Here is a 12807-nt window from a genome sequence, read left to right on the forward strand (position 1 = left end):
TTTTGAGGTGACGTTTTTGTCGCCGTAAGTTCCTAATATCTTTTGTGGGTTGAGTGTTAAACATCGTTTTTCACATCACTTCAAATGTTTGAAATAAATTTGTAATCAATATTAGATTTTTTTGCAAGAATTGATAGCCTCGACCTGTTTACACTGTGTTTACACCTATGTGCATTTAGTAACTCATCAAGAGAGGCCTCTGACGAGCAGGTAGCAATCATACATAACGATCATTTTGACAAGTGTGTATCTCAGACTCGTTTTCCTTGGACGTTCTGTTGAACGTAAAATGAATCGCGGAAAAAACAACTATGATTATCTGATGAGCAGCCTTCTGAAATCCGCGTGAAAAGTGAACCAGGATGTTGGAGACGAAAGAGGTCTGGATCGGGTGCTGCGCAGTCCCACGCGGTTAGCATGATTCAAATGCCAGCAGAATGTACCTGTTGCAGGCAATTTATAACCAGCTGGCACACAGAGTAGTCATTAATGATCAAATTAGTGGACCGCTCATTACTTTTTATCTAAGTCGAGCTCCGGACACTTTAAAAAGAACTGGGAGCTGAAACTAAGTTTTTTTCAAGAAAACTCCGCCGTCAGGGGAAAAATTAAAAGAAGAAGGTATAACAAGTTTGGGACCGATTTGAAATGATTTTTTTTCTTCAACTTGCGGTACAAGCAAATTGTTTGACTGCTAATTGTTGCTGTTGATTTTTTTTTGCAAGTGAAAGAAAGGCATTCCCCTCTCTCCAAAATTCAACATGGCGGCTTGGAAATCGATCATTACAGGGGCCCATTACCAGGAGATTCCATCTTTATTGTACGCTTGAGTCAACCCTTTCTCGTATCGTTCTACTTTTAGAACTACTATATTTTGACGTATGTGACGAATGTGACTGAGAACATACGTGAAATGGTTCAAATACGTCACATACGTATGTGACGTAATAAATGGCTGGGCATAGGTCTCTTATGATTGGCTGTTGTGAAAACACCCACTAAAGCCCCCTGCGAGGAGAGGTGTTTTTAAAAATAGAAAGATACGGGAAAGTGTGGACTCACAGGGTTAATATGGAAGATGGAGGCTCCGGCTAATGGGGTCCTGATCATTATCATATAAAGGTAACAAATCTCATGCTAGGGGCGCCTTCCGTTCGACCAAAAGTTCGAAAAACCGGCTAATGAATTGAATGAAACGATAATTAATAGTTCGGAAAACATTCTTGGAAAGTTGGGTATAAGTTATGAAGTGGTCCTGAAATTCGGGAATTCTGGAACAACTAGAAATCCCTTCCCATTGGTTCATTCCACCTCGGGCGCAATTGATGTTTCAATTTTGGGGCAGCACTCGTTGCTGTGGTTGGTTTCAAGCGGCCAACTGGAAAATACAAGAAATTATTGAAATTTTTTACCAGACCTTTTGGTCGAATGGAAAGCGCCTTAGGTCTATGTCGTCATTTTCACAAACCAAGCTTTCTTTAGACGAGTTCTTAAATACGTTTCAGATCGTACGAGCGAGCCTTTTCAAACCAAAGGGTACTAATAAATTATGTAAGACATCTGATTGGCTGGAAAGGTCACGATTCGTGGAAAAATCAATCTGAACATAACTCAATCTGAAAAACGCCGTGACACTAATATACCGAAGACGCACGCTTCAGGTCACGTGCTCCTGTTGTAGGCAACTGTTTTTTTTAAATTATGGCACTGAATCACGTGATCAGTTATGATTCATTTGCAGCGCCTTGAATACGTTCGATACTATGAATCTTGGGTAACAGTCCTGGTACATGACGTAGTAGACATGCCGTTGTGCGTGGTCGTAAACTGTCTGGTCCGGTTCCTCCATGACCTCCTCGATCATTTGGCGAGTTCTGTGGTCTATGCTGACCTGTTACAAGAGGTAAATATTCACTATTTTAAGCATTAGAGGACTTTTTCCGTGTTTGCACAGACTAATCTAAACACGAGGGGCGTTGGGAGAAATCGAGACTGTTATGTTTCTTTACGTGGCGTATTTAAAATGTTGCGAGCAGACTTCCGTTAACTCTATTGGCCTCGGTGAGTCTCCAGTGGATCCGATGGACTTCGTTGGACTATTAGTCCCCCATCTCCTAATTTCAAGTGTTTAGACTTCCGGTAACTCCATTGGACTCAATGCGACTCCAGTGGACTCCGATAGACTTCACGTGAAACAGATACGACTTCCGGTTCTAGTTGATAGTAGATCTAGTTGAGTGTATTGGACATGTGTGTAAATTTTGAGAATGATGCTTATAAATCAGGCCATGCAAATACGAAAAGAGCCTTTATAAAATAACGCCCTCTGGAAAAAGCAGAGGGAGTGACGTGACAACCAATGTTTGCATACCGGCGCTCTCATGCAAACACATCTACAGGTGGTTTTCACATGACGTCATCGCCACCAATGTTGGTGGACGAAAACAAAAGATCTCTTATTGACTCCTTTTGTTCGTCCACCAGGAATTGTACATTGCAGCATTGCTATTTGCGTCTCTAGAGATTGATTGCAAACCACCCATACCAACAAATTGCCAGCTTACGATAGATATTACAACACCTATGACAACTGCTTCATTAACAGCAAAACTAGTTGTTTGCAACGAAACTATTGGGATAATGCAACAATAGTGAAATGAACAAGTGCTGAATGACGGACAGAAGAAGCTCACGAGAGAAAAACTGTTTGCGTCATCCAACATGGCGGTTATGACGTAACATGCAAAACACCACAAAGGGGACGCACCGCTCGGAACGCGCTCTGGCCGGAAAACATCTTGGAGCGCCAATCTTTACCATTCACGTTTGCAGAATTTTCAAATCCAAACGCAAGACATCGGTCCACCAAAAATGGAATACCCTCACTTCAGAAATTTGAACTTGACTTTTTGTGGAAACAGAACAATGTTGAATTTGATTTTTTTGCATCAAAGCATCTCTTTCCTCCTCAGGCCTGCTTAAGGCATTGATAAAGGAAACGTGGAAACGTTTTGTTTTAATTCAGTACAAAATAACTTTTATCAACCTCTGCTTACCTCTTTCGGCGATTCTGACGATAAGTAATCGCGGTAAATGGTTTGCGCAAGCTCTTTGACCGCTGCCTGATCTGTTTCTTTCTTGAGTTTCTCCACCGCCAACCAAAATAACAAGTTTTCTTCAGAATATTGAGACTTCAAAAAGTCGTGAAAGATTTTTACGCCAGCTGTCAAAGTAAAAATATCATAAAAATGAAAGCGACTCTTTGTAAGGTTGAATTACTGGTTCTGGGCAACCAAAAGAATTTATCCATTTTCAACAGAACGTGAAAATGGCTGCCTCCATAAGGTGGAGTGTTGAGAATTGATCCCAATTTGGATCCAGTTAATCCAACACTGTTTTTTAATTGGATAAATGTTGAATGAGATTGTTGGTGCATTACCTGGCCGGTTAACGGATGTTACCCAAATATGCATCAATGTTTGGAGAAGGGTTTATGCACCGATCAACTCGAAACTTCAACATCCCCCCCCCCCCCCCCCCCCCCCTTCCTTCCCAGGCAAACCACGGTCATTTGAACATTTGAAGATTGGAACGTTCAAAGTCCCGCCAAAATAGCTTTCAAATGCCCTACCCTGTCATCGGACTTGTCTGTCTGTGTCCAACTTTTAGAGACCTTTTTTGTAAGCCAATCACTCACAAATGCTATATATCTCTTCCTTTAAACTCTTTCATCTCGTCCAAACACGTGTTTTATGGCTGTTAGCGACTTTCGGCGCCCGAAAAAAAATCATATGAAACCTGACTCTTCCGGTTCAATTCTCCCCACCCCACACAGGCAAAGGTCAAATTCCCTACTTCCCAGGCACAGAAGATAGTCAAATGCCCGTGGTTTACCCGGGGGGGGGGGGGGATGTTGAAGTTTCGATTTGATCGGCGCATTACAAGTCAATGGCACTTTTAGATGCAATCTCGTTCTAATAGAAGGAGAGGTGGGGTTTGAAGACGAGTCGGTATCTTGTTAATATGACAGGAGGCCAATTTAATAAATAATCTCAAAGTCATCACAAGTTTTGTAATTTGGCTCTTCTTTCTTTATCTGAGCAATCTGAGGATATAATTACGCGATTCGAAGTGTTTCCCATAGGCAGCTAAATCCTAGTTTTTAACAGAAAAAAAAAACACGTTTTGTCCAACAAATATCGAATGGTATATTATTGGAGTGATATTTCCTATTTCTATATGGTAGAAGTCACCAAACAAAAGAGCACTTTACTAATATTATTTTACCCGGTATTAATTCTTAACCCATCAATTTCAGCAAATCGTTTTTCACTTGCTCTTTTTCGTCTCTCTTTGTACTTAAGGTGATTCCTTAGTAATAGAAGTTGTCGTGAGATTTTCTTTAAACTTTCTCGATTTTTCCCTACATTATGGTGACTCGAAATGTGCAATTAAAAAATAGGTCACCAAGCTCGTTTGGGAGACAACTTGCTCAAAAGAAGATAGGTCACGCACCAAGCTCGACCCCTCGACAACACGTCTCCCCGATAGCGCGATTTTACTTTCACTCTCGGATTGAAATGACTCTTTAAGTTTCAGCAAGGCTATCAATCGACCTTTTTTTGCGAGAATCTAAAGAGTTTTCCGTTTTTCTTTTTACTACCGTGTTCTGAAAATGGCCATTCTTCTTTCTGGCGAGCTTTCCCGCACAAAAGGTCGCCATTTTGAAATGTTTTTTGGCCACGTTGGATACTGTATATCAATATTCACACATGGTTACGAGTCTTTATGGTTAAATTTAAACATTATTTTGTTAAGAAATACCCGGTTGAGACTTGTGAGACAAAGATAACAGAACTGAGCCGTGAAATTTGATCATAAAGACTCTTAGCCATGCCTTAATACGAACATGGCCTATGTTGTGTTATGACCAGAACAGGATGCGCTGGGCAATACTAGGGAATCACCTTAACGCTATTATCTATTAACGATCGAGATGTTCATTCTCCCAACTAGCAGTTCTTTGTTTTGTAGTCATGAGAATTTGCTATTATATCAAGATCACAACTCTGAAGCTGATAATAATCTTCACTCTCAATACCTGTCTGACTGACATTTCATTGAAATTGTGATGAGAATTTACATACCGATCACTCCAGAGGAGTCGAAGGGTAAAAAAACCTATTTTCTTTCGAGGGCATATAACGGGCTTACCAATATTTTGTCGTTTTCTATAATTTTTGTAATTTCCATTGCACATTTTAGCAACCCTAATTTACACGAAACGTGGAGTAAGATAAATGAATAAAAAAAACAAGCAAAAACAAGTCGCGTTACGTTTTACAAGACAACAATGAAATTTAAATTTAGAAAAGTAATCTTTACATTTTGGATTAAACTAGCAGTTCTTTGTTTTGTAGTCATGAGAATTTGCTATTATATCAAGATCACAACTCTGAAGCTGATAATAATCTTCACTCTCAATACCTGTCTGACTGACATTTCATTGAAATTGTGATGAGAATTTACATACCGATCACTCCAGAGGAGTCGAAGGGTAAAAAAACCTATTTTCTTTCGAGGGCATATAACGGGCTTACCAATATTTTGTCGTTTTCTATAATTTTTGTAATTTCCATTGCACATTTTAGCAACCCTAATTTACACGAAACGTGGAGTAAGATAAATGAATAAAAAAAACAAGCAAAAACAAGTCGCGTTACGTTTTACAAGACAACAATGAAATTTAAATTTAGAAAAGTAATCTTTACATTTTGGATTAGAATTAATCTTGTTTTACGGGCCCGGTTGTGCAAATATTGTTTTCCAGAAAAAAGGCAGAGACGTTTTTTTTGTGGGGTCGTGTATGCAAAAAAAAAAATAAAAAAAATAAATAAATAAAACAAACCCGACAGTGTGAAAAAAAGAAACCTGTGAATTGGTTAGTTTCTAAGAAGCTATGGTGTTGCATCGATGGAGACTGAAACAAGAAAATTTAGTTTTATTGGTTTTGTAGAGATTGAGAGTGCCTTGTTGAAATATTCGAGATTGTTTTCGGTATTCTGTGTTACCTTGGTGTAGTGATATGATAGGCCAGAAAATGTCACTTTATGGGAGGAGTGCATGGTTAGGAAAGTTGAAACAGGGTTGCGACACGCCTTTGCACTTCTCAGCTGTAAACACAACTGGACGGAGGCGACCGGTTCACTATTTTCAAAATGTGCGTGGTGTTGAGATCATCGTAAACAAATTCAGATGAAGGCGTATAAAGGCCTTAGCGGAACGATTTCCCGCGCTCCAACCTCTGGGAAAAGTGGCCTGTCCTAATTTGAGTGGTACTTACTTTTGCTTGTAAGTAGTTTTTCAAAGCTTATTCCCCATTCTTCGACTTCCTCTCTGCTCGGTCTTAAATCAAACAAGAAAATGAAAGAAGATTCGCTCAACAGTGAATTTCTATATCAATTTGCGGTCTTTCCCTAGCACAGTCACAAATGGACTTTACGCCCGAAAACAAACAAAGGCTCGCCATTTTAACCAATCAGGAGAAGCTATGTCACGCTTGACTGCTTCTGCCATGTTTTTTTCAGGGACATAACAAGTAACAACCAATTTTCGCGGGAATGGGTATTCTAAAAATAGACTCATTTGTGTCTGTGCTGGGGAGCCCTCCCATGCCATAAACGCATTCTTATCTAATTCACTCTTGATTCGTTTTGATAGCAGACATGTCGGTGAGGATAATAATCGGGCCATTTGTTAGCAATTTGCTAGTTCGGCTGTCGTGTTAATTAAAAAAAAACATGTACAACGCGTTTGAATCGAAAGGGCAAAGATGCAAGCCTCACGTACACTACTTATATTTGCCCTACGATTTTTCGCCGGTGACCTGTCACAGAAACGTGCATTTCGTTGCGATCTCCATACTGTTTCCAAGATCGCAGTTCTCGTGTTTAGCACCCAGAATATCAATAACGTCCCTTGGCAACATGCACAGTTATTAAAGCGAAGGTCCCTTTTGTAACCATTATGCATCCCTTGTTATAACGGGATCGTATCCATGTGACGTCATAAACTAATCAGCCGCCATGTTGGTGCACCTGCGCTCACGTATAGTTTTATGCAAATTAGGTAACTTGACATAGTGGTGTTTTGGAAAAGAATGGCTTGTGATCAAGATCCTTCAACTTCCTCAGCTGATATCAGTAAAGAATTATCAATTCCTTTGTCTCAATACGAAAAAAAGAGAAAGCGCTATATGGAGAAAATAGCGGATCCTGTTTAGATGGAGGGGAAACGCTACGAGCCCGACTGTTTACCACCCGTAGAACCAATTGATTTACTGTGCTATCTAGTTCTTGAAACTAGCTTCTACACTCAGGAGCAATTAAAAGGTTTTAAAAGTCTTGAGGTATACAACAAGTGGTCTTAGGATTTGTAGAAAGCGTACAGTGCCACTTTATTTCCAACAAGTTTGTTGCCTTGGCCAAGATGAGACGATCTCAGCGTATGAATGAACGATGCTTTGATTGCCGTCTGGATCATCACTAAGAAGTATGGCGTTACCAATTTGTGCACACTGTTTGGGATGATTAGCGGAATCTTGCTCCCACATTGCAAGCGTTTGTGATTATGGAAGGGATTCTAGACATACACACTCCTTAATCTCTCCCAATTTTTTTCCACGACCGAAAATCGCATACAATTAGCTTCCTTAATGTAACCCGCAGTACATTTTGTTTTCTGAACAAATTCTGCATAAACTATTGTCAACTATTTTCAAGTACATTTAAAAATAATAGTTTATGCAAAATTTGTGGGGAAAACAAAATGCTTTGAGGAATTATATGAAGGTTGCTAATACCACCTTGTTGTAAACGGTGTTGGAAGGTGCACCAACATGGAAGCCAATTTGTTTGAGTTGATCACGTGACTGATTTGACCCTTTGTGTATTCAGTGCTTTTATCTATCAGTATTGGTGCTGAGCTTAAGTATCGCGGCCTCTGGGGACTTCCAAAGAGTATGCGACTGTACGCATATGCACAAATCGGAAAGAAACCATTTATTGCGTGACTTCTACAGAACGCAACGAGAACTTGACTGGTTTTTTCTCCAGTAAGTCTTTCGCAACGCATTTCCGGCTGTTGAACAATACCCGGAAATTCAAACATTTGACCTTCGATTCACTGTTTATCTTAATTAATATGAGATTTAAAATAAAAAGTCTAATCTTTTAAAAGTAATCTACAGTTAACTAATGTCACCACAGAGTCTGCTCGCAATATTTTTTATATTGAACAAAAGGCAAAATATTGGCCATTTCGATGCACGGCAGAGCACAGTGCTAAAAATAATGAAACACTGCACTAATTTGCATAGACTAAGCTTTGTAAAAAACACAATAATGCCTCTTTAATTGCTGAAAAGATGTTTCCCATCATCGGAGATTAACTAAGACAAAAGCATCTAAGACAAAACAAGCCATATCATCTTAGGTTATTTTCGAGTCAGTCCAGACATATTTTAATGTCAAAAACTGTCGAAAACATTCCTAAATTGTCTATTTCTGTCACTTACTATAAAAATCGTATGTCGATATGATTAAATTGCCTGATATTTAGGAAATGAAAAAAAATTTACGATGAAATATATTTATTTAGTTCTAATTGTCCTCCCGAATCCCCCAAGATTCTCGAAGAAATACACATGAGTGGTGCGATACAAGTTTTCTCAGATTTAGTTTCAATGGGGATGAAACGAGTTTAATCGACGCAAAAAAATAAACTGCACCACAAGCAGAGAAATGCTCTGTTGAACCTTAAGCACATACCTTCTACTACAAAAGACGAGAATTTCCGCTTCGGGTAAAGAAATAATAACGTTCTATTCTTTACCTCGAGTTTTATCTAAAGAAGGTCGATATTTTTAATTTCCGGCAGATTGCCCTCGCCAAATTCTGGAAGATTAGAAAAGAATGGAATACTGTGACTAATTGTCCCTTGAAACTCGATAGGATGCAAGTTTTGTAAGCCCTTTTCAACGTACATAGAAAATACTTCATTCTCGATCGAAAGCAGCTTCATCTTTTGCATAGAATTTCCGAATCTACCTCGGAACGAAGCTCTCTCAAACAGACCATTCAATTGCCGATATAAATTTAGTTTTACTAGAATGTTCTGATCATCGAGATTCTATTTTTCGACATATTTTCGTCGAGTAGATTGAAATTTGCATGGTCTTGCTTCGGTTCTTTCAATGGGTTACTGAATTATACAGCAATTTAGCAAGCGCAAACGTACTACAATAACTACGCCATAAGTGGGAACTGCCGCATCCGGCAACAACACAACCAGAAAAATGCGAATCATTATTGTCCATTTAAGCTTATCACTTACTTGGGACTGTAGTTTTTGCTCGAAGAAGGATCCATGCTGCCCACACGGAATCTCCTGGCCGGGCTGTTGGTGTTGAGGAAGCAGAATAAAGATTCGAAATCCATAAGTAATATTGGTTGACCAGCACTGATCGCAATCAATTGACGAAAGCAAATAAAACAAACCAGTATCTATTTTACACCCTACGGAAACTCCTTTGCGGTCATAAGGAAATAATTCAAATTTTTGACAGTTTAATTACTGGCACAAAACACGAATCACGAGTTTGACCCCGCTATGGCCACCCAGTTGAATCAATTTGGGAGCGTTCCAGATCTTATTTCTTTAGGTTTGGGGACAAATTCCTTTTCTCCAAGAAACTAGAAAATGAAAGTTCATTTTTTTTTTTCTTGGGGAAATCGGAGATACGTGGCAGGGCGTTCTACAGTTAAGCTGAATATTGAAGGATTAGCTTCAGAGATTTCGGTTTTAAATTCCTTTTAATTAATCGTCTTAAAAGGACGAAAAAAAATTTTGGAGATTTAAAATTCCCTTGCTTTGACGGGAAGATTAACTGCGCACACACAAAAAGCCATCAATGTAAAGAGGGTTTAGTACTTTTTTAGTGACAACTCGTATTTTTTATTGCCTTTGTAAGTTCTGTAGCTTGGCTTCATGTACGCGAACTTTGGTGATCGTGCTGATATTAACCATGCGTAAAGCTCACTGTGGATTGTATTAAAATTTTAACGAAGATATTTTCTAACAGTATAAATGTTTGTGCAATATGACATGTCTCGTGCACATCATATTGACTCAAAATGCTAAGAAAGGCTACCCGTCTGCACGAATTCCAGAAAAAATGAGGGAGAGATTATCAGGCTCGGTCTTTTCGCTTTCCTCAGTGTTGTTTGAAATGTGTTTAGGTCACATGATGAAGAATATATGAAATTCAGTTGATGGGACTGTGGGTGTGTAAAGTGAAGCCCGGCAGATGTCTTCAACATTTGCTTACACATCCGTTCGATTTTCTTGAACGATATTAAACTATTTTCAACACTGCTGTTCAACAAATTCGAACGGATGTTAAAGCAGTTTGCCAGGGCCTTAATTGTGACAGGAAGACCATTGCATGTAAAAAACATATGCATATTCTTTGACAACGCACTCGGAAGTCCCGTAACTTGATGCTCAGGTTAGCGGTAACGCTTATGAAAGAGATTACTGATAAGTAATGCGGCAAATCATAGAGCAATACTTCCCTCGCCTTTTATCATCTTATACTGTAACCTTTTCAAAAACTGTAAGATTGCACATTAATTATTAGAAATCACCTATCATCTGTAACATTGTAATTAAGTGCTAGCAGGGCTTTCTCTTCACAGCAGCTTTCTTCGTGTAAATTAATATTTATTGGAAAAAAGTACCTTCTGTTTCTAAATATATGATGACCCAATAGAATTCAGGAAAATTTGAGTCCCACTCTATGGTAAGCAATCGTGCACTCAACCATTATCTGGTTTCAAATCCCATCTGGGTTTTTCTTTAGTCCCAATTGGTCATCAAATATTCTTTGCATCTTTAACTGATGTTTCTCGTATTTCTCGAAGTTTGATGAAAAGTTGTTTCTTCAGTGATTCGTAGTTTCTTCCAGCTGAAGTGTTTTTTGAAGTTTGACCCCATTCACCTTTGGAACGATGTCTTAAGTCATGCCCCTCTCGTACCATGAAGCGCCGGATGCAACGCCCATGCACACAGTTTTGTCGCTGTCTGCGTTAACAATCTGCTCTTTTCCATGCAGACTTAAATATTTTTGCAGTGCCGGGAATAATCGTACAGCTCTTCTGAGCGATCTAATCCGAACATCTTATCGGGTCTTACAGCACAGACATTACAGCGTAAGCCAAAGATCAAATCCCTCAGTGTTCATTTCGCACGCACTCAAAAAGAAACCGTAAAGGAAAATCACGCACTTAACACCAGCTGGCGGTTGAAAGTAAATGAGAATGCATTTAAACCCCGACAACTTCGCCTTAAATTCTTTTGGTGGTTTGCAATCCTTCAGGGACAATTGACAGTTAAAAGGGCGAAAGGTAGAAATTACTGCACGACGAACAAAGCTCTATTGTCTGTGTCATCAAACATGCAGGTGATCACGCTCAACGTGCGAACCAGCTACGATATGTAGCTGCTGATTAGTCTTTGAAATACTGATATAAAGAAAAACTCGATCGGATTAAAGAACACATGATACGAAGAATCGCATTTAGCGATAAAGGTTATTTTTCTTTGGCTTTCAGAATGGAGAGACCAGTGAACTTTTAGTTTAAGGTTGACGCACAATTTTTCAGAATTGTTTTCAAAAATCGTTCGAAACCTTGAAAAAGATTAGTCAGCTTTTGGCATAGTCGCACACTCATAGTATGACAGTCCGTATATTTTATAAAGTTATATGACCCGTGGCTCGCTTTTTAGAGACAACCCTTTCGCTCACCGGCGTTTCCTCAAAACTTGCGAGCAAGAAGACGGCAACAGCCACCGCGGCAATCATGAACGCAAGCCACTGAATCGTGCTGATATCCAAATTAGTGACCGGGTCAATTCTGAAATTTGGTCTCGTGCTGCGCGTGCTTCATGCATCTTAGTCTATTTCTTTGACGCACGTGCCTTTGGCAGAATGGAGTAAAACGTGCTCGGGACAAATCGATGGTTTGCTGAGTTGAAATATTCGGATATCCAGGTCAAACCTGATCAAATATTATTTCCCGTTACTGTGACAATTTCGCGATTTCTCCTGGAGGTGTGTATTAACATTCCAGGGATAAAATTTGTGTGAACGGTGTGGACGTTTGAAGAAAAAAGTGAACTTCAAGTTAGGCCGTATGTGCTCTTGTCCTCCACATTACCAAATTTGGTCATGTCAGACCATTTTTCGGAGGAAAACCGGTTCGACTCCCGTTGAAGTTATATGAATTTTTCAGAGACAATCTCTTACATTGTCCAGATAAGTCCGATAAATTCACGGCTCAAAGCGCGGGAAAAATCGGGCGTGCAAGTCGTGATTGGTGGTCATTAGTTGATAAACTGGCGTGAGATTTTTAAACCAATCACTGAGGGTAGCAATTGCAATCGTGTTATCTTTTTCGACAGTCATTTGAAAACTGCGCTAAAAGAAATTCCACATACCAATACCAATCACAGGAGCAACAGAAGCACGAACATAAGCAACAATAGTCTTTTCGTCTGCTGTCGTATATCGGTTCACGCGCGACTTCTTCGAATTCAAGAGTGGCTTTCTTGATGTTAGTCTCCTTCAAGTATATTTCCAGCTGTGTGTTTTGAGTCTGAAAAAAAAAAAAGTGAAAATTACGGGTGTCTATTTCCTGAAGCTCTCCAACTGAAGAAACTGAAACTTCCGGCGGGAAGTAGCAAGAA

General features: G+C 39.4%; 1 protein-coding gene and 1 long non-coding RNA gene across 3 annotated transcripts in view; one reads left to right on the forward strand and one right to left on the reverse strand.

Annotated features, from left to right (window-relative positions):
- LOC138045479 (regulator of G-protein signaling rgs-2-like) overlaps positions 1–12807 on the reverse strand; it is a 21951-nt gene continuing 9144 nt past the window's right edge. Inside the window, exons 4-8 of the mRNA XM_068891998.1 lie at positions 12559–12716; positions 9394–9456; positions 6344–6405; positions 3057–3223; positions 1–1891 (exon numbers count right to left, since the gene is read on the reverse strand). Coding sequence (XP_068748099.1) covers positions 1721–1891; positions 3057–3223; positions 6344–6405; positions 9394–9456; positions 12559–12716 — 621 coding nt within the window. The 3' untranslated portion in view covers positions 1–1720. The remainder of the gene's footprint in view (positions 1892–3056; positions 3224–6343; positions 6406–9393; positions 9457–12558; positions 12717–12807) is intronic.
- The window catches only part of LOC138045480 (uncharacterized), a 17022-nt gene continuing 15015 nt past the window's right edge, over positions 10801–12807 (forward strand). For both annotated transcript variants that reach the window (XR_011131588.1, XR_011131589.1), the window contains exon 1: positions 10801–11368. This is a non-coding gene — a long non-coding RNA (uncharacterized lncRNA). The remainder of the gene's footprint in view (positions 11369–12807) is intronic.

Source organism: Montipora capricornis, chromosome 4 (assembly GCF_036669925.1).
Source record: "Montipora capricornis isolate CH-2021 chromosome 4, ASM3666992v2, whole genome shotgun sequence".
NCBI classification, from domain to species: Eukaryota; Metazoa; Cnidaria; class Anthozoa; order Scleractinia; family Acroporidae; genus Montipora; species Montipora capricornis.